The sequence below is a fragment of the Chlorocebus sabaeus genome, chromosome 16 (genome assembly GCF_047675955.1).
Source record: "Chlorocebus sabaeus isolate Y175 chromosome 16, mChlSab1.0.hap1, whole genome shotgun sequence".
NCBI classification, from domain to species: Eukaryota; Metazoa; Chordata; class Mammalia; order Primates; family Cercopithecidae; genus Chlorocebus; species Chlorocebus sabaeus.
Window position 1 is genome coordinate 66378791 of NC_132919.1, and position 21727 is coordinate 66400517.

Below are 21727 nucleotides of genomic sequence, written 5' to 3' on the forward strand. Positions count from 1 at the left end.
AAAAAATTAGCTGGGCATGGTGGTGGGTGCCTGTAATCCCAGCTACTCAGGAGGCAGAGGCAGAGAATTGCTTGAACCTGGGAGGCAGAGGTTGCAGTGAGCCGAGATCGCGCCACTGCACTCTAGCCTGGGCGACAAAGCTAGACTCTGTCTCAAAAAATAAAAAATAAAAAAAAGAATACAATTACCTATTGCCTAGATTTAACAATAGCAAGGAGCCAGCATCTTGCTGGCTGCTGTACTAGAAGAAAAAAAAAGAGAGAAAAGAGAAAAAACAATATTTGCCATGTTTATTTTTATTTATTTATTGCTGATGAATTATAAATTCTAGATATATTTCACCCTTGAAAACTTCACCATGCATCTCTGAAAAGTGTTGTCTTTCTCCATAAACACCCTATCATTAATATATCTGACAAAATTAACAATAATTCCTTAGTGTCATCTATGACCTAAGCCATCATCAGATTTCTGCCTTATCCTAAAACATTTCTCTCACAGCTGGTTTGTTTGGTTCAGGATCCCGTCCAAGGCCAAGCCTTGCATCTGGCTGTCTCTTCAATCTCCGTTGAAGAGCCCCGCCCTTTCCTTCTGCCTGGACACTGACTCATTGCCCTGCCTGCAAGGTGTCTGCTTCCTTGCAGCAGTGTTTCCGTCTTCCTCTAACCCTGGTGTTACCTGAGAACTGGTAGGTAGGTCTGCAAGGCTTAGGCTGGTTGGATCAATGGGGCTCAGCGTCAGATGAGGCAAAGCCAGCAGGAGGCAAGGATGATTCTACCTTGAGTGACAGAGGTAGATGTCACTCAGATGCTGAGATGGGGGAAGGAGGAGGGAGAGGACAAATTTGATTTGGGGCACACAGCTTTTGACATGTACAAAGGACATCCAGATGGCAGTGGGATATGTGAGCCTGGAGACTTTGCTGCGAGTTGTTCCTCTACAGCCGGTGGGGCTGGGCTCTCCCAAGGCAGTGGAGTGAGAAGCCAGGTGAGACACCAAGCATGAGGCCGTGGCAGACGAGGTGGAGCTTGGGGCCCAATTGCTGAGCAGTAGCAGAAAAAAAGAAGGAAAACCAGGAGGCCTGGCCTGAGGAAGCCCAAGAAGGAGAGGATTTTAAAGAGCCAACACTGGAGAGAAGTCAGGCCAGAGAAGGACCAGGTCTGTCATCAAGGAAGTGGTGGAAGGCCAGCAGTTAGCTGGCTGTCTAAGTGAGGGGACAGAGAAGTTGGCTCAAAAAGGAGGAAGGAAAAAGGAATTAGTTGTTAAAAGGGGATGCAGAGCTGGGTCCAGGGAACAAACTTTTTTTTTTTTTGAGATGAACTCTCTCTCTGTCACCCAGGCTGGAGAGCAACGGTGTGATCTCTACTCACTGCAACCTCTGGGGTTCAAGTGGTTTTCCTGCTTCAGCCTCCCAAGCAGCTGGGACTATAGGCGCCCGCCACCACACCTGGCTATTTTGTGTGTGCGTGTGTGTGTATTTTTAGTAGAGATGGGGTTTCACCATGTTGGCCAGGCTGGTCTTGAACTCCTGACCTGAAGTGATCCACCTGCCTCAGCCTCCCAAAGTGCTGGGATTACAGGAGTGAGCCGCTGTGCCCGGCCAACATTTTCTTTTTATGATGGAGAGACCAACTGGGTGCAGTGGCTCATGCCTGTAATCCCAGCACTTTGGGAGGCTGAGGTGGGAGGATTTCTTGAGCCCAAGGATCTCAAGGATTTCTTGAGATCAACACCAGCCTAGGCAACATAGTGAGACCGTCTCTAAAAAAAAAAAGCTGGGCATGGTGGTGTGGGCCAGTACTGCCAGCTACTTGGGAGGCTGAAGCAGAAGGATTGCTTGAGTCCAAGAAGTCAAAGCTGCAGTGAACCGTGATCGTGCCACTGCCCTCCAGCCTGGGCGACAGAGGAAGACGCTGTCTTAAAAAAAAAAAAAAAAAAAAAAAAAAAAAGAGTGAGGCTTTGAGTTTGTTGAAATGAGAAAGGGACAAAGGTAGTCAGAAGGGAAGGGTTGGAGATTTGAGGTGAGGCCACTTCCGAACAAGTGGGAGCCTATGGAGTCCTTCAGGCCTGGGCTGGGGAGGTTGGCTTGGATGGCAGGACCCTGTGCCTTCCACTGGGGGAGGGCGAAGGAATGGGGGGTACAAACACAGATACGTTTGAGGGGGTGGGCAGAAGGTGACTACTCTTTGGTCTCATTTTCCCACCTCCCTAGCCTGGCTCATCCCTACAGGCTTCGCTCGCTGGGAGGTTCCCTCATGGACCATTTATTTTATTTATTTTTTTTTGAGACGGAGTCTCGCTCTGTCACCCAGGCTGGAGTGCAGTGGTGTGATCTTGGTTCACTGCAACCTCTGCCTCCCAGGTTCAAGCAATTCTCCTGCCTCAGCCTCCTGAGTAGCTGGAATTACAGGTGCATGCCACCACGCCCAGCTAATTTTTGTATTTTTAGTAGAGACGGGGTTTCACTATGTTGGCCAGGCTGGTCTGAAACTTCTCACCTCAAGTGATCCTCCTGCCTCAGCCTTCCAAAGTGCTGGGATTACAGGCCTGAGCCACCGCGCCCGGCCCCTCATGGACCGTTTCTGATCCCTCCTGGCCCCAGAAGCCCTACTGGGTCTCTGCCAGCCTCACTTAGAGCACAGGCAGTGTGAGCTCTGAGGAGGCCCCACCCCAGCTCCCACCCTGCCTTGGAGGAGCAGGCCAGGCAGGCAGCCCCATGAGGTCACCCAGAGACTGGGGACAGAGTCCACAGCTGAGGGCACCCAACTGAAACCAGAAGCCAGAAAAGCAGAAGTGCAGGCCTGCTTTCCCCCAATCCCCATGGGTGTGGGAACCCAGGACCCGCGCAGCTCTTTCACAGAACCAGCCCTGTGACAGGGTAGGGTTGACAGCTCTGTTCTACACATGAAGAAGCTGAGGCCAGAAATTCAAGCGGCTGCTCGGCGGGCAGCTGAAGTAGAGTTCTAGACAAGAGCCCAAGTCTCTGGACTCCAGCTCCACTCTTTTTCCGTTTGAATCAATGGAAGCTTCTGCCCCAAGCCCAAGAAAAGGGTCTCACCTGAAACTGTTAGGTTTGGAATCTCCCCCTACATCCATGCAATAAGATTACACTAAGCCAGCTGGGCTGCTCATGTCTGTAATCCCAGCACTTTGGGAGACCAAGGCGGCGGATCACTTGAGGTCAGGAGTTTGAGACCAGCCTGGCCAACATGATGAAACCCCGTCTCTACTAAAAGTACAAAAAGTAGCTGGGCATGGTGACAGGCACCTGTAATCCCAGCTACTCAGGAAGCTGAGGCAGGAGAATCACTTGAGCCTGGGAGGCAGAGATTGCAGTGAGCTGAGATCGAGCCACTGCACTCCAGCCTCGGTAACAGAGTAAGACTCCATATTAAAAAAAAGAAAAAAAAAAAAAGATTATACTGAGCTGTGGTGCCTCACCTGGGAGGCACAGTCAAATCACCCGAGGAGGCTTCAAATTAAACACTTTCCCCAGGTCCCAGTCCAAACCACTTCCATCAGAATCTCAGAGGGCTGGGCTAGGCACGGCTCCCCAACGCCTAATGAGGCCTGAGGCCCAGGACCCTGTGGGGTCACCCCCAGCTCCCCCGATCCTGCCCCTGGACATGTAGCTCTGGGTCAGGACGGGATGGTTAAGGGGAGACCCAGTTTCTGTCCTGGAGAACATGTGTCTGGGGGAGGGACCTGTCATGTGGACACAGCTGAGCTCCTTGAGGCAAAGATCACCATTCTTTCCAGCTCCCCCTCCACCTGGCCTGGGTGGCACAGAGCACATTCACTGAGTCAACAAAGGACACCGTGTCCCCTCACCAGCCCCTGAGTCAGTTCCTGGACCAAGTCCTGGTTTGGAGGCATTCATTTTGCTTCTAGCCCCAGAGGACTGGGTCTTCCTAGTGCACCTGCTCCTGCCCCAGCACTTCCTATGAGGGTTTGGGAGGGAAGAGTGAGGTCAGAGCGGGGGGAGGAGGGGTGTTGTGCACCTGGTTTGTTCTAGAACCTCCCCTGATCCTCCCCCTTGTGCCTCTCAGAGACATGAGGGTGTGGTGGAGGGAGGCAGACCCCACTGGGGAGTCACTGTGGTCATCACCTCCTCTCGCTGGGGGAAGGGAAGCCCAGACAGGGCCTGAGAGCCAACTTCTGTGGCTAAGAGCAGGCAGGAACTATGTGAGTTTGTTCAGTCCCTATAGTTTGGGGCTGGAGCTCCCTGGGAGACCCCCATCATGGGGGCCCAGCTTCCTACTGGGGAAGAGAAGCAGGTGAGATGCCAGGTGAGTTGCTGGCTGCCCATTCTGTAGTCCCAGCCCTGACACTGACACTCCTGGCCCCAGGCACAGGGAGTCCCTGCCCCCCATTCTACCTGCAGGGCAGTGCTGAGGGCCTGAGTTCCACACCTGTCCTCCTCTCTCCCCTCCCCACCCAGCTCCTCCCTGGTGGCTCAGAGTTTCTGGCCTCTCTGGAATTTACAGAGGCTCTTCCTGTCTCTGGAACCTGGTTGCATATCCCTTGGTGACCTGTCATATGCACGCACACGTGTGTGTGGTGTGTGTGTGTATGTGTGTGTGAGTCCGCATCCCTGGCCTCAGGGTGGGGACAGAGAAGTGGGTCAGGTGTGTGATAAGCATGAGGCCTCCAACCTTCTGTGATTCCTGCTGTCCTCCGCCCTGGTAGGGAGGATGGGATTAGTCTACCCCTGGGGTCTGGGCTTCTGAGTCAGGCACAGGGAATGGGACACTGGTACGAGAGCTTTTGCGGGCAGAGCAGGTCATGGGGCCCAGTCTTGCTCCTAGTGTGATCTCTCCAAGTGTCTCATGCCCCACATTCGCACTGTGCCTGGCTCTGCTTGGAGTCCTTGTCCCCAGCCCACAATGGGTACAGGAGAGGAGGGGCTGAGGGACACGGCAGGGGAGAAAAACAGAGCCAGGGTGGGGGCCGGAGGAGGAAGAATGGGCCTAGAGTGGGAGGGCGGGGGTCAGAGCCTGACCTGGAAGGGAGGTGGCCTTCAGCAGGGGTGGGCTGGTGGCCTTAGTGCTGCCTGACCCTTAAGCCTGGAGAGGAAGCACTTCTAAGGGAGGAGGGAAGACAAGATGGGCCTATGGGCTCAGAGGAGGGGCTGCGACTTCTCACTCAGGCCATGCGGCTGGGGTCTAACCCCCCACACGAAGGGGTGAAGGGAAGAGAGGCCAGGAGGAAGATCTAGTCTTCCTCCTGGGAGAAGCTGGTGCCTGGCCCTCTTCTCTGGGTCCTTAGAGAAGAGGGGACAGGCACGGGCATACTTGCACATGTATGTGGACACGCAAGTGGGAGTGGCCCATGTGGGCATGCTGGCAGGGGAGGGCACGTGCATCTTGGTGACCGGGTCTGGAGGAGACAGACCCAGGTGGTCAGGCGGGCAGATGGTGGTGTGGTCAGAATCCTTCCTGTCCTCCTCGGGGCTGGCACAGTCCAGACACCAGCTCCCTGTGATATCACATCTGCCCAGACCCCTTCCTCTTTGGGAACCCTTCCCCTCCCCCCACAAGCTTCCTCTTTCCCATCACACCCTCCCTGGGCCTAGAGGGAGTGGACAACCACTCATTGTCCTGTTTCCGCCCCAGGAGCCACTCCAGGCCAGCCCAGGCCCCCAGCACTCAGCACCCGCTCTGCCCGCCCTGTCTGTGCAGTGCGCCCCTCCCCCACAAGCTCAGCCGTGATTCTCTCTGTGCAGTTTGTGCTGTGCCTGGGTCTGGCCGTGATATTCCCCTGTGCAGCCCACACCATGGCTATGTCTGGGCCTGGGATGCGGCTCACTGGTCATTAGAGCACTGAGTGGGGCAGCCAGTGGTGTTTCTAGAAGCATAAAAATACCCCCAACCTGAGGCCCCTCCACCCGACCCGCCCCAACACAGGCAGCACTTCCGCAGCCCTGACAGGAAATGGGCTGGAGTCTCAGCCTCCCGCCATCTCGAGGCAACTTCTTGTTTCCCTGTTGCCCTGTGCCAGCACTGGGGTAGTGCCCCCTGGGCTCCACCCCCAAAACCTTCCCAGGGCTCTCTGTCCCTGCAGCTCGGAGGGGCCAGGATGGTGGACATGATCGCCAAAGTGACTAGGAGGCAGAGTCAAGCCTTGCGGGCACAGGTAGGGGACGCTGGGGTCAAGGGGTGCCCCATGGGCCTCTACCCCAAGCCCTGTTAGGAGCTGGGCGAGCTGGGGCTCGGAGCAGGGAGCCTCTTGGAAGTTGGGGCTCGTACTTCCTTTTCTCTTTCCTTCTTAGAGGCCCTGCCCATCCAAGAGGTGGTCAGCTTGGGGCAAGAGTGGCAGAGCTGCCACCTGCTTGTGGACAGGGGAGGGAACTGGAGACAAGGGGTGAACCACTGTAAGGAAGTGCCAGGGGGCTGGGCAGCCTGGAGCTTGACAGCCAGGTCCCTCTTGGCTCCTCCTCTGGCCTGGGGTGGGAAGGCCACTTCTTATCTCTAGGATGTGGCCCAAGAGCCTTTGGCTCTGTGGTCAGGCCCCTGCTTATGAGCTGCATCTGGGTCTTGTCTGGGCCTCCACGCACAGGAGCAAGGAGGAGGGTAGGGGCGGCAGGCGCTGCTGTAACTCCTTGAAAGCCAGAGGATGTGGAGGGCGTGACTGCACCTGGCCCCAGGAGCTGGTCAGAACCCAGCTGAGGCTCTGCCAGGAGAGGAGGCATCTCTAGCTCAGCACTGCACGGGGTCTGCAGAGAGTTCTAGAGTTCGAAGGGGCCTGAAGGATGCTGCAGTTCAACGCCCACCACAGGACTGTGGCTTCCCTAACGGGGAGTAGACTGACTCTGCTCAGTCACCTCCAGCGAGGGTCCCCCACTACCTCCAGAAGGAGCCTGTGTCTCTGGCAGCCCCAGTCCTCAGAATACTTCCTTTAGAGGAATGCTGCTCTGCCCCTGCAGCGTGATACCACATCTTCTCTTCCTTGTGACAGCCCTGTCATGCTGGGGACCTAAACTTCTACCTCCCAAATCTCTTCTGTACCTGCTGGGGATGTTCCTTTGTGTGAAGACCCCATCAACCTCACTGGCCTAGGACTCCTTGGGGACTCAGCCACGGCCCACAGCCTGCCAAGTAGAAACTCCTGCTTCAAAGAGCCTGTTCCTTATCGGCTCATCCACCCCTGGTGGGGTCTTTCAACCCCTGCTCCAGTGGGTTCAGCTGGGAGGATGGCAGGTGTGTCTGGTTCCTCTGCCTTCCTCTCCCCGCTGCTTCCATCCTGCCTTCCGCAGGAATCTCCTGGTTTCTGTGGCTCCGACCTTCCTCCTCAGAAAACTCAGCTCATTCCAGGCTCTCCTGCCATGTCAGGCATGTTTGCTGCTGAAACTTGGCATGGGTTAGACTTGTGTACTCAAGTAGTAAGTGTTTGTGGCAGACCTGCTGCGTGCTTCAGGGCATTGGCCCAGCTGCTGGGCGGCAAATGAAATCAGCCACATTATCCTTAGTCTTGCTCTCAAGAAAATCCTGCCTTTTGGGGCAGAGGAGGTGGGCAGATGGCTGGACAACTGGCTGCCCACCAAGGCAGAACGCCATTGGGCCCCACCAGAGCAGTGAGCAGAGTGCCGGCAGGTTTGGCCTCTCCCTGGAGAGGCTTGTCAGCTAAGCACCGTGAGAGAGCAGGATTTGGGTAGGCAGAGAACCAGAGAAGGGAATTCCAGGCTGAGGGAACGGCTGGAGCAAAGGCATGGAGGTGGGAGGATGCCTTTTCTGTTGGGGGCCAGTGACAGTCCTGTTGTGGTTGGACTACAGGATGCCACATCAGGGCTGTGGTGGGGGTAGAGAAAGGAGAAGTGGGCTGGCGGGTCCCCTCTCAGCCACATAGGAGCCTAGAGGAAGGGGAGAGGAGCGAAGAACTGATGGGCTGGGATCCCCAGCTCTCCCTGATCCCTGGGCACCTGGGGACCAGCACCCTGTCTAAAACTGTAACATCCTCTTCTTTGACAGTGTTTTCCTTTCTTGCTTAGCAGTGATCAGCACTGACATGCTGTCCATTTACTCATCACCCCGCCATTTACACACAGGTGCACTTGAGGGCCAGCTCTGCCGGGGAGGGACTTGTGTCCCTTTTTCGCTGCTGCATTCCCCGTGCCTTGAACAGTGCCTGGCGCAGAGCAGGCAAATCTTTGTTGGGTGAACGAATGTTCTTCTTTTCCTTATTCTTTTTGTTGTTTTGGCTTGCTTTGCTTTTTTAGCATCAGTTTGGTGAAAAATGCATTTTTTTTTTTTTTTTTTTTTTTTGGGCATCTGCCTAAGGCTCAGGGAGAGGCCACCTTGAACAGGTGCTTCCTCTTTCGAGGAGTTTACAGCTTAGTGACGGTGTCACAGTCAGCAGAGGAACTTCTGTGATTTTTTGAAAGTTTTGTAGTACAAAATTTTGAGGCTGCAGGAAAGTTCAAAGAAAACAAAACAAAAATAAACCCCTATAATCACAGTGCTCAGAGGGGACCTCTGTTAGCATTTTGGAAAGTTTCTGAAAACAAAAACTGAAATGTAGAAATCCGCTTTCCCCTAAAGTTTTGCGTATGCTTAGAAAATAGTAATCGGCCGGGTGCGGTGGCTCATGCCTGTAATCCCAGCACTTTGGGAGGCCGAGGTGGGCGGATCACCTGAGGTCAGGAGTTCAAGACCAGCCTGGCCAACAGGGCAAAACCCCATCTCTACTAAAAATACAAAAATTAGCCAGGTGTGGCGGCGCACGCCTGTAATCCCAGCTACTCGGGAGGCTGAGGCATGAGAATCACTTGAACCTGGGAAGCAGAGGTTGTAGTGAGCCGAGATCACACCACTCTACTCCAGTCTGGATGACAGAGAGAGACTTTGTCTCAAAAAAAAAAGGAAAAAGAAAAGAAAATAGTAGTAATGCCATGCTGCTGCCTGGGTTCGAGAATGTAGTCGTCTGTCCCTCTGTGGGACTGAGAGTGCTGGGCTGAATGTAGGGGCACGGGGATGGGGGGAATCTCGGGAAAAGGCTGGAACCTGGCACCTGAGCTGAGTCCTGATGAAGGAATTGGAGTCAGCCAGGCATAAAAAGGGGTGGAGATGGGCCTGGGCAGGCTGCAAATGAGCCTAGGCCTGGAGGAAACACAGCAGGGAAGGTGGGGACCTCTAGCAACTGGTGCTACTGGAGCGTAAAGTTCAAGGCAAGGGGCAAGGAGTGGCAGGAAATAATAGTGGAAGCACAGGCCGGTGAGGGGACTGTCTCTTGTGCCTGGTTAAGGGCTTAGACTTTGCCCTGCAGCCAGCAGGGAGCTCTGAGGTGTGAATCAAGAGAGCCTCTGTTCTGGGAGGCTTAAGCACGGCTAGGTTTATGTTCTATGTGATTGAACCCCCAGCTGCCCTCACTCTCCTTTGGGGTGTGGGAAAATGATTCACCTCTCTTTGCTCCTCCATTCTCCAGCCCATCTGGCTGTCCTCTCTCCCTCTCTTGTCTGGAATTGGTTCTGACACCTGCAAACTTCACCTTGAAAAGTTCAGTCCCCAAATCCAGACATGGTACTGAGTCCAGTCCCAGAGCTTTCTGGGCTGGGAGGGAGGTGGTGTGGGAACTCTTAATGGGGCTTTAAGAACGCAGCTTGAACCCGGGAGGCAGCTGTTATAGTGAGCTGAGATTGCACCACCACACTCCAGCCTGGGCGACAGAGCAAGACCCCATCTCCAAAAAACAAAGAATGCAGCAGGGCCCTGAATGGGCACCACAAACAGGGGCATGCCCCAGGCCACTTCTCAGTTCCTGCCCAACCTCTGACTTGCCTCTGTGAGTACACAGTTGTGAGAACTGGGTTATCAATGTTTTATTATTATTGATAAATATAGTTAATGTAATTGACCCACCCATCTGGGGCACTGAGTACTTTACAAAGCACTTTCAAGAGCATTTCCGCATTCACTCTTCACTGCAGTTTCCAGAATGGGCAGAGCATACATGTTACACCCAGGAAACTGAGGCAGAGAGGTAGTGTGACTTTTCAAAGGTCGCCCAAGGGGCTAAAGCTCAGGGAGAGGCCACTTCAAACAGGCGCTTCCCCTTTCAGGGAGTTTACATATTAGTGATGTTGTCACAGTCAACAGAAGAACCTCTGTGATTTTTAAAAAGCTTCGTTGTACAAAATTTTGAGGCTGCAGAAAAGTTTAAAGAAAATAAAACAAAAACAAACCCCTATAATCGCACTGCCCAGAGGGGACCTCTGTTAGCATTTTGGAAGGTTTCTGAAAACACAAAATTCCTCCTTTTTCCTCCCACAGGTGGACGACCCCCCGGAGCCCGTGTACGCGAACATAGAGAGGCAGCCCCGGGCCACTTCGCCAAGCGCCACTGCGGTCCCCCTCCCCAGCCCAGTGTGGGAGACGCACACGGACGCGGGCACCGGGCGCCCCTACTACTACAATCCAGACACGGGAGTTACCACCTGGGAGTCGCCCTTTGAGGCTGCCGCCAGCCCAGCCACCTCCCCTGCCTCGGTGGACAGCCACGTGAGCCTCGAGACCGAGTGGGGCCAGTACTGGGATGAGGAGAGCCGCAGAGTGTTCTTCTACAACCCGCTGACGGGCGAGACGGCCTGGGAGGACGAGGCCGAGAACGAGCCCGAGGAGGAGTTCGAGATGCAGCCGGGCCTGAGCCCTGGCAGCCCCGGGGACCCGCGGGTGAGGGGCAGGGCCAGAGTGGGCGGGTCTACCTCTGAGCTCCTCTGATCCTGCCTCCTGCTCCCAGAGGCCCAGGGACACACGGGTGAGGGGTGGTGATGGGTGGGCAGGGCTACCTCTGAGAGCCTTTGACTCCTCCTCCTGCTCCCACAGACCCAGGGACCCCAGGGTGAAGGGCGTGGCTGGAGTGGATGGGGCTACCTCTAAGCACTTCTGATCCCGCCTCCTGTTTTATAGACCCAGGGAGCACAGGGTTGGGGCAGGGCTGGAGTGGGCGGGGCTACCTCTGAGTGCCTCTGACGCCTTCTGCTCCCACAGCCCCAGGGACCAGAGGGTGAGGGGCGGGGCTGGAGTGGGCGGAGCTACCTCTGAGTATCTCTGACTCTACCTCCTGCTCCCACAGCCCCAGGGACGAGAGGGCAAGGGGGTGGGCCTGGTCCAAAACGGCAGGGCTAGCCGGCAGTACTGGCAATCAGAGCCTCTGATTCTACCTTCTGTTCCCCACAGCCCCCCACCCCGGAGACGGACTACCCCGAATCACTGACCAGTTACCCAGAGGAGGACTATTCTCCCGTGGGCTCCTTTGGTGAGCCCGGCCCCACCTCTCCCTTGACCACACCCCCCGGCTGGTCTTGTCATATCAGCCAGGACAAGCAGACGCTCTACACCAACCACTTCACCCAGGAGCAGGTAGGCGAAGCGGGCAGATGGACCCGGCCAGCCTCGGAGTCCTCCCCACAACCTTCCTCACTAATAGGTCGCCTGAGTGCTCTAAACTGTAGCTCCCACACAGAGCCTAAACCCGTCAAACGTATCACCTGCACCTGCCCCTCCAGACTCCCTGGTGCTGTCTTGGAACCTGTTTGGAGGGGACCTTTTCCTCCCTTCTCATGAGCGGGGCGGGAGGCCCTGACCGTTCCTCTCCCCACAGTGGGTGAGGCTGGAGGACCCCCACGGGAAGCCATACTTCTACAATCCAGAGGACTCCTCCGTTCGATGGGAGCTGCCCCAGGTAACAACCTGGGGAAAGGGGGGTGCTGGGGAGAGAGGAAGAGATCACATACGACTGTGTCTTTCTCCCCAGGTCCCTGTCCCTGCCCCTCGAAGCATCCATAAATCCAGCCAGGATGATGACACCCCAGCCCAGGCCAGCCCTCCAGAGGAGAAGGTAGGGGAGGAGCCATTGAGGTCCTGGCAGGACCACCACAGTAGCACTGGGGGGCTTCTGGAGGTCCTGGGAGGAGGGACTGGGCAGGACATATCTGTCTTCTCCATAGGTCTCTGCAGAGCTGGATGAGGTTGGGAGCTGGGAGGAAGTCTCTCCTGCCACAGCTGCTGTGAGGGTAGGCATCACCCCCTACCCCCAGCCAGGTGGTGGCGCTGGCGAGGAGGGTTCAGTGGGGCCATGGGCCCAGACCATAGAGAGTGGCAGCTCAGCAGGTGACCAGCTTCTCCTCCCCATAGCTCACCCCTTAACTACCCACTCTTGTACCTTCTCTCTCTTTTCTCTCTTAGACCAAGACGTTGGACAAAGCAGGGGTGCTCCATCGCACCAAGACGGCGGAAAAGGGAAAGCGGCTCCGGTGAGAGCCCATCTACACCCAGGCCGGGGCAGGGTGGGCCTTGGTGATGATGTTCACTGAGCACTTCCTATACGCGAGGCTCTTATTAATGCTCACAACAACTTCGTGAGTGGTCCTCTGTGGACACTGAGACACTGCGAGATAAAGTGACTTGCTCCAGGTCCCTTGGCTGCTAGGTGTTAGAGTCAGGATTTCAGCCCTCATAGTGGGGTGCCCTAGCCTGTGTTCCTAAGCTCTGACTTGTTCCTGGGGTAGGAGGGGCCCTCAACCCAGGACCAAATCTAAGTCCTGCCACCCCTACTTCCCCACCCCTACCTAGAAAGAAGCACTGGAGTGCCTCCTGGACTGTGCTGGAGGGTGGCGTCCTGACATTCTTCAAGGACTCAAAGACCTCAGCTGCAGGCGGCCTGGTAAGGCCAGGCCCTCAGGGCAGGGACCACCCCATCTGCTTTTATTTATTTATTTATTTATTTATTTATATTTCTTTATTTATTTTTGAGACAGAGTCTCGCTATGTCGCCCAGGCTGGAGTGCAGTGGTGTAATCTCGACTCACTGCAACTTCTTCCTCCTGAGTTCTCCTGCCTTAGCCTCTTGAGTAGCTAGGACTACAGGCATGTGCCACCATGCCCGGCTAATTTTTGTGTTTTCAGTAGAGATGGGGTTTCACTATGTTGGCCAATCTGGTCTTGGACTCTTGACTTCAGGTGATCCGCCCAACTCGGCATCCCAAAGTGCTGGGATTACAGACGTGAGCCACTGTGCCCAGCCCCCGTCTGCTCTATCTAATCTGGCTTGGAGATGACAAGGTCTGAGAAAGTGGTCCATGAGTGTCAGAGGAGCTGGGCCTTGGCAGGAAGGGGGTGATGCTGGCAGCTTCACTCCAAGACAAGTAGTTTTAGCCCGCTGGAGATGGGGAACAGTCTTCAGGGTGGCCAGCTCCAGCCTGGAGGGCAGGGAGGCTGGGGGCGGGCATATCTGCTTGCAGGGATGCAGACTGCACTCCTTTCTGTCCTCTACCGGACGGGTGGACAGCAGTGGACAGGCCAGCCAGCCGGCTCTGTGGTTAGGAAGCATCAGGGTCTGGGTTCAGGAACCCTCGGGGCTCTTTTCCCCAGAGTCGTTTCCTGGCCACGCCAGTGACCCCATCCTATTCCTAGGGTCAGAGGGCCACAGCAGACACATCTGGGCTGAGGGCTCCCTGTGACCTTCCTCCCTCTCCCACAGAGGCAGCCTTCCAAATTTTCCACCCCTGAGTACACAGTGGAGCTGAGGGGGGCCACTCTCTCCTGGGCCCCCAAAGACAAATCCAGTAGGAAGAATGTGCTGGAGGTAAGTAGCTGGGGTGGGGAGAAGGAGGGAAGGGGCTTAGTGATGCCTGCTGACCCTCTGACAACTGTTGACCTGGAAATGACCTGGGGGTTTTTGATCCTTAATTCCCTATGAGCCAACACTGTGTGCAGCTTTTGGCTGTATTAATAGAGGTGGGAATCCAGAGCCAGAGAGGTGATACTGGTGCAGTTGTTGGCAGTGCTCTGGGACCCTTACTGTAGGCAAGCTCCAAGAAGGAGGACCTGGGAGGAATTGGGGCTACCATTCTCGGGGCTCAAGGCCAATGCTGCCCCCCAACCCCAGGGGACCTGTCCTGTGTTTCTAACATCACAGATTCTGCAGTTCCCTCCCCAGGAGTTGAGTTAATAATAATCCTTGCCCTGGAGGGTGGTGAGGAGTACGGCCTCTGGGAGAGGAAATTCTCATGCCTAGAATGGCAGCCCTCATCCCAGCCTGAGAGAGACAGGAGGCTCTGTGTCCTTGGCTGCTTACTGTGACAGGCCTGGTTGGGAAACCTCTTTCTCCCCAGGTCCCCTTCCCTGCCCCTGAGCCAGAGCCCCATTTCTGACTGGACTGCATCCCCAGTGAGTAAACCAGGGCAGTGGAGAAGACTAACATGCTACCCCCTGAGGAAGGGAGAGAAGACGCAGGAAGGGTACTCCCAATGCCACACCCTTCACTGTCCACATGTTGTCTTGTTTTTAAACTACTCTTACCCTGACCTCAGTCCCTAGAAGGTTTGAGGCAGTTCACAACAGAAACACGTGTGGTGAACTGGCAAATTCACTGAAAAGCCAGGACCACAAAAAACAAGAGATGGGACTCAAGATGGAGAGGAATTAGGGGGAGATGATGTACTAAGGTGGTGGTTACTGAAGAAAATTTAGCTCTGACTTTGCTGCTAGGGGAGATGAAAAGAGAAGGGCTGTCAGGTGCATGTCTCTTTGTTGTTGAAAAAATAATAAAACCCACCCAGATGTTGAGGGAATCAAAGCTTTTTCCTAAGCCTTCACTCTTAAATTTCTTGTGTGTAGCTCCATGAACATGGGTTCTAGAAGCACGCGGCAGGTACCTTGCAAAACAGCTCCAGGGAGGTTTAATTCAGGATCTGGGGCTGCTTCAGGTAGCATCATTATGATAAGGCCAAGAGCGTGACCTCATGTCTGAGCTCAGAAAAAGCAATTCTGCAAGGAACCTGAGTGCATCGTTTCCTGATTATTCACCAAGCTCCATTCAGTTCTAGAGCCAGGATATCTACAAAGCAAAGTTGGAAAACTGGTTTCATCTCATGAGCTACTCTGATGAGTAAGTCTGGAGTCTTGTGGGGTTTTATTTTTGTTTTTATTTTTTGTTTTTGTTTTTAGAGACAAGGTCTTGCTCTGTTGCCCAGCCTGAAGTGCAGTGGTATAGTCATAGCTCACTAAAGCCACAAGCCCATGGGCTCAAGTGATCCTCCCACCTAAGGCTTCCAAGTAACTAGGACTACAGGCGCATTCCATCACATCTGGCTAATTTTAGTCTTTATAGAGGTGGGGTCTCACTATGTTGTCCAGGCAGGTCTCAAACTTATGGCCTCAAGTGATCCTCCAGCCTCAGCCTCCCAAAGCGTTGGGATTACAGGTGTGAGCCATGGTGCCCAGCCTGGAGCCTTCCTTTTTTTTTTTTTTTTTTTTTTTTTGAGACGGAGTCTTGCTCTGTCACCCAGGCTGGAGTGCAGTGGCACCATCTCGGCTCACTGCAAGCTCCGCCTCTTGAGCTCATGCCATTCTCCTGCCTCAGCCTCCCAAGTAGCTGGGACTACAGGTGCTGGCCACCATGCCCAGCTAATTTTTTGTATTTTCAGTAGAGTTGAGGTTTCACCATGTTAGCTAGAATGGTCTCGATCTCCTGACCTCGTGATCCACCCGCCTCAGCTTCCCAAAGTGCTGGGATTACAGGCATGAGCCACCGCACCCAGCCGCCTGGAACCTTCTTGAGAAGAATTCTGAAGCCTTCTCTGGGCTTGGCAGGGTAGAGTTCTGTGATCAACTAACAATATCTGCCATGGTGTTAAATTGAGGAGTGACATCGCCATTATTATTGTTGTTATTATTATTATTATTATTTGAGACAGAGTGTCACTCTGTTGCCCAGGCTGGAGTGCAGTGGCGCAGTCTTGGCTCACTGCAACCTCTGCCTCTTGGGTTCAGGTGATTCTCCTGCCTCAGCCTCCCGAGTAGCTGAGACTACAGGCACCTGCCACCACACCCAGATAATTTTTTTGTATTTAGTAAAGACAGGGTTTCACCATGTTGGCCAGGATGGTCTCAAACTACTGGCCTCAGGTGATCTACCCGCCTTGGCTTCCCAAAATGTTGGGATTACAGGCATGAGCCACCATGCCCGGTCTGAGACATCACCTTTGCTAGGCATGTTTCTCCCCTTACTTTGAGGGATAGGGATATCCTTCAAACAGTTCTCGATGAAGGTCATCACTGATGGGCTTTCGATGAAAGTTTCAGAATAGGGCTTTCTGAGTTGTCTTTGCTGGCAAGGACTGGAAGGCAGGTGCTGCTCAGGCCAGTGGGAAGGTGGGCAGGCCTGAGTGGAAATCATGAGCCCCTGCCTCCTGGTTGACTGCTGGCCATCCTCCCTCCATGCAGGGTGGCCTGTAGGCAGCTCCAGGGTTTTCCTCAAGAGATAGCCCCAAATTTTATATCATTCAGGATGGACGGCTTTGTTGGACCCAGGAAATTTTCACAGCAGGTCTTGCTAGTCACCCCAAAGTTAGAGAAAACTTCAGCAACAGTCCCCCGAAAGCTGCTAGCATTTGCCTGTGCAGTCAGCGGGATAAATATTTTGTTCATTTGTTTGTTCTTAGAGATAGGGTCTTACTGTGTTGCCCAGGCTGGAGTGCAGTGGCCTGATCGTAGCTCACTGCAGCTTCCAACTCCTGGGCTCAAGTGATGCTGCCGCTTCAGCCTCTTGAGTAGCTGGAAGTACAGGTGCACACCAGCATGCCTGGCTAATTTTTAAATTTTTTTCTAGACATAGGGTCTCATTATATCGCCCAGGCTTGAACTCCTGGTTTCAGGGACTCCTCCCACCTTGCCCTTCCAAAGCACTAGGATTATGGGCATGGCTGGGGGCGAATATTTTGTGAAATACATTGCTATGTAATGATACAGCTTTGCCTTCTATATGAAACTTGCAAATGTGAACTGATTATGTTTTGAGAGAGCTGCCAAAAATCACGGCTGTTGTTTTAGAAGTGTTGTCAAGCCATTCTCTGGGATAATCTTGAGCAGGGCTCTTGTCTGCTTTGATTAGAGTGAGGCTGTGTTATCTGCCTCTTGAAGGTTCTCCATCCTTTGCAGGGGAGGGCTAGGGGATGCGATATGCCATTTTCTTTTCTTTTCTTTCTTTCTTTTTTTTTTTTGAGACAGAGTCTTGCTCTGTCGCCCTGGCTGGAGTGCAGTGGCACAATCTCGGCTCATTGCAACCTCTGCCTCCCGGGTTCAAATGATTCTCCTGCCTCAGCCTCCTGAGTAGCTGGGACTACAAGTGCATGCCACCAGGCCCAGCTACTTTTTTGTATTTTTGGTAGAGGCAGGGTTTCACCGTGTTAGCCAGGATGGTCTCAATCTCCTGACCTCATGATCCGCCCGCCTCAGCCTCCCAAAGTACTGGGATTACAGGCATGAGCCACTGTGCCTAGCCTCTTTTCATTTTAAAAAGCAGTTTAAATAGTCTTCAAGTATAAGTTTTAAAGGACAGCCAAAGACAGTCCACTCTAATTCTAGAAGTTGTGTCCTGGGGTCTGAGACAGTTTCTGTTGTCTCTGACTCTCACTGAACCGAAAGGGCAGGATTGGTGTGAGCTGTTGCAGCTAAACATTCACATTAACCTGGAACACTGGGTCCTCAGAGCCAGAGGCTGATGAGGGATCCATCTAAGCTGCCGTCCAACCCAGAGAGGGCTTTGAGCATCAGTCCTGCGGTGGCAAGTTTCCATCTGGTGTTTTGTTTAATTTATTCTTCATGGTGAAGTGGGCTAACAGAAGATGTGCTGCCCAGGCTGGAGTGTGGGAGGTGGTGGGAACTCCTGGCTGCAGAAGGTGGGACAACGTTTCTGAGTCCTCCGTGTGTGTATGGGGAGGGGCAAGGGGAGACCTTGCTTTCTCTGGGATCAGCCATGATCTGCTTTCAAATCCTTGCTCCCTATTTTCACTGTTGCTTCTAGTAGACAGGGGTCTCAACCTAGGAAGTTTCTGGGTTTTTTTTGTTTTTGTTTTTGTTTTTGAGATGGAGTCTTGCTGTGTCGCCCGGGCTGAAGTGCAGTGGCGTGATCTCAGCTCACTGCAACCTCCACCTCCTGGGTTCAAGCAATTCTTCTGCCTCAGTCTCCCAAGTAGCTGGAATTACAGGAGCCCACCACCATGCCTGGCTAATTTTTGTATTTTTGGTAAAGATGGGGTTTCACCATGTTGGCCAGGCTGGTTTTGAACTCCAGACCTCAGGTGATCAGCCTGCCTCGGCCTCCCAAAGTGCTGGGATTACAGGTGTGAGCCACCACGCCTGGCCTCACATAGGAATTTTCTTTCACCTAGTTTGCAGGCCAGTGCTGTGCATGAGGCCTGTCATGTTCTGTGGTTTGCAGGGAGGCAAGATGGGGGGGGGGAAGTGTACCAGACAATTGAGCCATGCAGCTCTGTGCTCATCACTCGCTAGCTGTGTGCCCATGAGGAAGCAGCTAAAACTTGCTGAGTCTCAGTTTGCTCATCTGTAACACAGAGATGCTGTCACCCACTGCTTTAAGTGAGGCAGAAGATCCAACACTTGGCCTGGGGTGAGGCCCTTGCTCCATTAAGCTCTACCCCCAGGGCAGACCCAGGGTACCAGAGATGACCCAGTGACTTGTGTCCCTCCAGCTGCAGAGCCGAGATGGCTCGGAGTACCTGATTCAGCATGACTCGGAGGCTATCATCAGCACCTGGCATAAGGCCATTGCTCAGGGCATCCAGGAGCTGGTAAGCAGAGCCCAGAGCCTCTAGGGGTGGTGGGGAGGTGGTGGCCATTATGAATGGGGCCCTCTGCTCAGGCTCAGGGAGCTCTAAGGTACCAGTGGGTAACATAAATGCATTCCCCCACTAATGGCTGGGATGGCAGGGTAGGCTGCTGAAGAAACTGCCTTCTGTAAGTCTGTGAATCCAGCCCTGGGGTTGGCGCTGCAGGAAGACTCTCCAGGTGATGGTAGGGGCACATTCTAAAGGAATTTCCCATTTCACGGGAAGCAGAAGGCCAAATAAATACTCTGCAAGCCAACCAACGGCGGGCTGAAACTAGCAGATAAAATTTTAAAGGATTGATTTTAATAGTCGACCATTTTTTTAAGGCTCAAAATACCAATTGCACAAGTAGAGCTAGGACAGGGGCTCTCTGACAACTACTGACCCGGAAATGACCTGGGGCTTTTTGACCCTTAATTCTCTATGAGCCAACATTGAGTGCAGCTTTTGGTTGTATTAATAGAGGTAGGAATCCAGAGCCAGAGAGGTGATACTGGTACAGTTGTTGGCAGTGCTCCAGCCACAGCTGGAGGTGCAGGCTCAGAACTGGGAGCCACGTATTGAGGAATGCTGACCTAGTTAGAGAAACTGAGGAAAACAGAGGAAGAAGGCTCCAGGTGGGTAGAGGTTGCCAGGATAGGAAGGGGTGTGGGAGAACAGGATGGCTGTCTCTGCACCTTAAGGGCTTCATGCAGCTAAGGGAGGTGAATGTTCTCAGGCTCACTGGTGGAGGTAAGGAGAGTTAACCTGGTTAAGGGAAGAGAGGACTCTTCGCTGAGGGTCTCCAGGCCATGCCTGTTGGGAGTGCGTTTCGGGTCCCTTGCCCCATCCTGGAAGGACCCGCAGCTGGCTCAAGGCCCCACCTTTCTGAGGCTATGGGAATCCAGTCCGCAGAGCTGCCCCCAGAGGAGGAGAGCGAGAGCAGCAGAGTGAACTTCGGGGCAAGTGAGCGCCTGGGAAGCTGGCAGGAGAAAGAGGAGGACGCGCGGCCGAATGCAGGTGTGCGCAAGGCAGGATGGGCTGGGGGCTCCCAGGAGACCTCTCCTGGGGAATGGTGATTGCTGGGGCCTGCCTGGCCTGCCCCGGCGCTGCTTCCTGACTCAGTCCTGCCTTCCCCCGCGGCAGCCGCGCCTGCCCTGGGCCCCGGGGTCCTGGAGAGCGACTTGAGCAAGGTCCGGTACAAGCTCCGCAAGTTCCTCCAGAGGCGGCCCACACTGCAGTCGCTGCGGGAGAAGGGCTACATCAAAGGTATCCGAGGCCTGCGGGGAGCAGGGACCCGGGCACTGGGACGGGGCGCAGGCTGGACGGGAACTGACGAGCCTCTCCCCTAGACCAGGTGTTCGGCTGCGCGCTGGCCGCGCTGTGTGAGCGCGAGAGGAGCCGGGTGCCACGCTTTGTGCAGCAGTGCATCCGCGCCGTCGAGGCCCGCGGTACGTGCGCTGTGGGGGTGAGGGAGGCAGGCATTGGGGTGCCCGCAGGTCTCCTGCCAGGACCGCAGGCTGGAGACCACTGGATGGAAGCAGGGTCCAGGGGGAAAGTACGGGAGGCCCCGACTGGGAATCATAGCAGGGACCCATAGCCCCACCCTACCCCCACCCCCGAAACCCGGGATCAGCGCCTCCCTCTGCCCCAGGGCTGGACATCGATGGGCTGTACCGCATCAGTGGAAACCTGGCCACCATCCAGAAGCTGCGCTATAAGGTGGACCATGGTGAGGCCCGTCCCCACCCCCTGCCCCAGAGCCTGAAGGCGCGAGGGGTACTGACCTCCCTTCCATCCTCCTCCCTTCCTCTGGCACAGATGAGCGCCTTGACCTGGACGACGGGCGCTGGGAGGACGTCCACGTTATCACTGGTGCCCTGAAGCTCTTCTTTCGGGAGCTGCCCGAGCCCCTCTTCCCCTTCTCGCACTTCCGCCAGTTTATTGCGGCCATCAGTGAGCACCTGGGGCAGTTGGGGCGGATGGGGTAAGGGGCGTGGCGGGCCACCCCTTTAGCAGGCTCCCCTCGCCCAGCCGACACCCCCTACCTCCAGTTCCGACTCCCTCCCTCTAAACCTTCCTTCACCCAGAGTTGCAGGACCAGGCCCAGCGCAGCCGCTGTGTGCGCGACCTGGTGCGCTCGCTGCCGGCCCCCAACCATGACACTCTGCGGATGCTCTTCCAGCACCTGTGCCGGTGAGCTGGCAGTGCCGCGCGGGAAGGGGGAGGCAGGTCCCGGCTGGAGCCCCCCGCGCCTCCCTGCAGTTCGGAGCCCTGATCCCACCCACCCCTGCCGCAGGGTGATCGAGCACGGCGAGCAGAACCGCATGTCGGTGCAGAGCGTGGCCATTGTGTTCGGACCCACGCTGCTGCGGCCCGAGGTGGAAGAGACCAGCATGCCCATGACCATGGTGTTCCAGAACCAGGTGGTGGAGCTCATCCTGCAGCAGTGCGCGGACATCTTCCCGCCGCACTGACTGCGGGCCTGTGACTGGGACGGCGGCCGAGGGCCTGCCACACAAGCTGGGCGGCGGAGGCCACGTGGCCCGGCCTTCTCTCTGGGACCTTCCACCAGTGCACAGCCGCAGGCAGGTGTGACTTCTGCACCCTCGGTTCTGAGGGTACGGTGACCCCTAGTGGGCGGTTTGCAAAATGTGATTCCTTCCCCCAACTCCCCATCACCCCCGCCACCCCTCTCCCCTCCCCCCCTCCCCCCCCCCCCACCCATCACGTCCTATTTGGGGGTTAATTAGGTTTTTTCTCTATTCCATCGCTCCTACTGTGCGTGCGCGATAGTGTGTGTGGGGGTGACAGTTGGAATTTCTGGAATGGTGGATGCTGGGGGGAGGAGTTTGATGGGGGGCTTCCTGGCTGCTTCTGGCCCTCACCTCGTGGAGGCCTTCACAGAGACCCTGTGGACCCTGTGCCGGCACAGTCATGAAGCAGCTGTAACCACTTCCCTACTGTGGAAACAGGACTGACCCAGTGTGGGCGGCTGAAGCTGTCCTCCTCAGGCCTCAGGGATGACCTCCTGCCTGAGCCTCTCGCAGGCTGGCTGTGCGCCAGTTTCATCCGCTTTCCTGTTGGGGGTCCCGGGCCTCTGCTGTCCCCGACCCACTGATA

The 21727-nt window shown here is 55.1% G+C and overlaps 1 protein-coding gene across 6 annotated transcripts in view; it reads left to right on the forward strand.

Moving 5' to 3' along the window:
* The window catches only part of ARHGAP27 (Rho GTPase activating protein 27), a 37777-nt gene extending 16464 nt beyond the window's left edge, over positions 1–21313 (forward strand). For 3 of the 6 annotated variants that reach the window (XM_037993437.2, XM_037993438.2, XM_037993439.2), the window contains 16 exons: positions 10266–10664; positions 11172–11354; positions 11596–11676; positions 11749–11832; positions 11942–12007; positions 12180–12247; positions 12567–12657; positions 13474–13578; positions 18488–18586; positions 19513–19624; positions 19751–19873; positions 19957–20055; positions 20259–20336; positions 20426–20560; positions 20695–20800; positions 20904–21313. In XM_037993437.2, the coding sequence (XP_037849365.1) occupies positions 10266–10664; positions 11172–11354; positions 11596–11676; positions 11749–11832; positions 11942–12007; positions 12180–12247; positions 12567–12657; positions 13474–13578; positions 18488–18586; positions 19513–19624; positions 19751–19873; positions 19957–20055; positions 20259–20336; positions 20426–20560; positions 20695–20800; positions 20904–21081 (2007 nt within the window). In that variant the 3' untranslated portion in view covers positions 21082–21313. Of the gene's footprint in view, positions 1–5024; positions 6136–10265; positions 10665–11171; positions 11355–11595; positions 11677–11748; positions 11833–11941; positions 12008–12179; positions 12248–12566; positions 12658–13473; positions 13579–18487; positions 18587–19512; positions 19625–19750; positions 19874–19956; positions 20056–20258; positions 20337–20425; positions 20561–20694; positions 20801–20903 lie in introns of those variants that run through there. The other 3 variants (XM_008012314.3, XM_037993443.2, XM_037993441.2) reach the window with 3 other exon arrangements.
* The last annotated feature ends 414 nt before the right edge of the window (positions 21314–21727 follow it).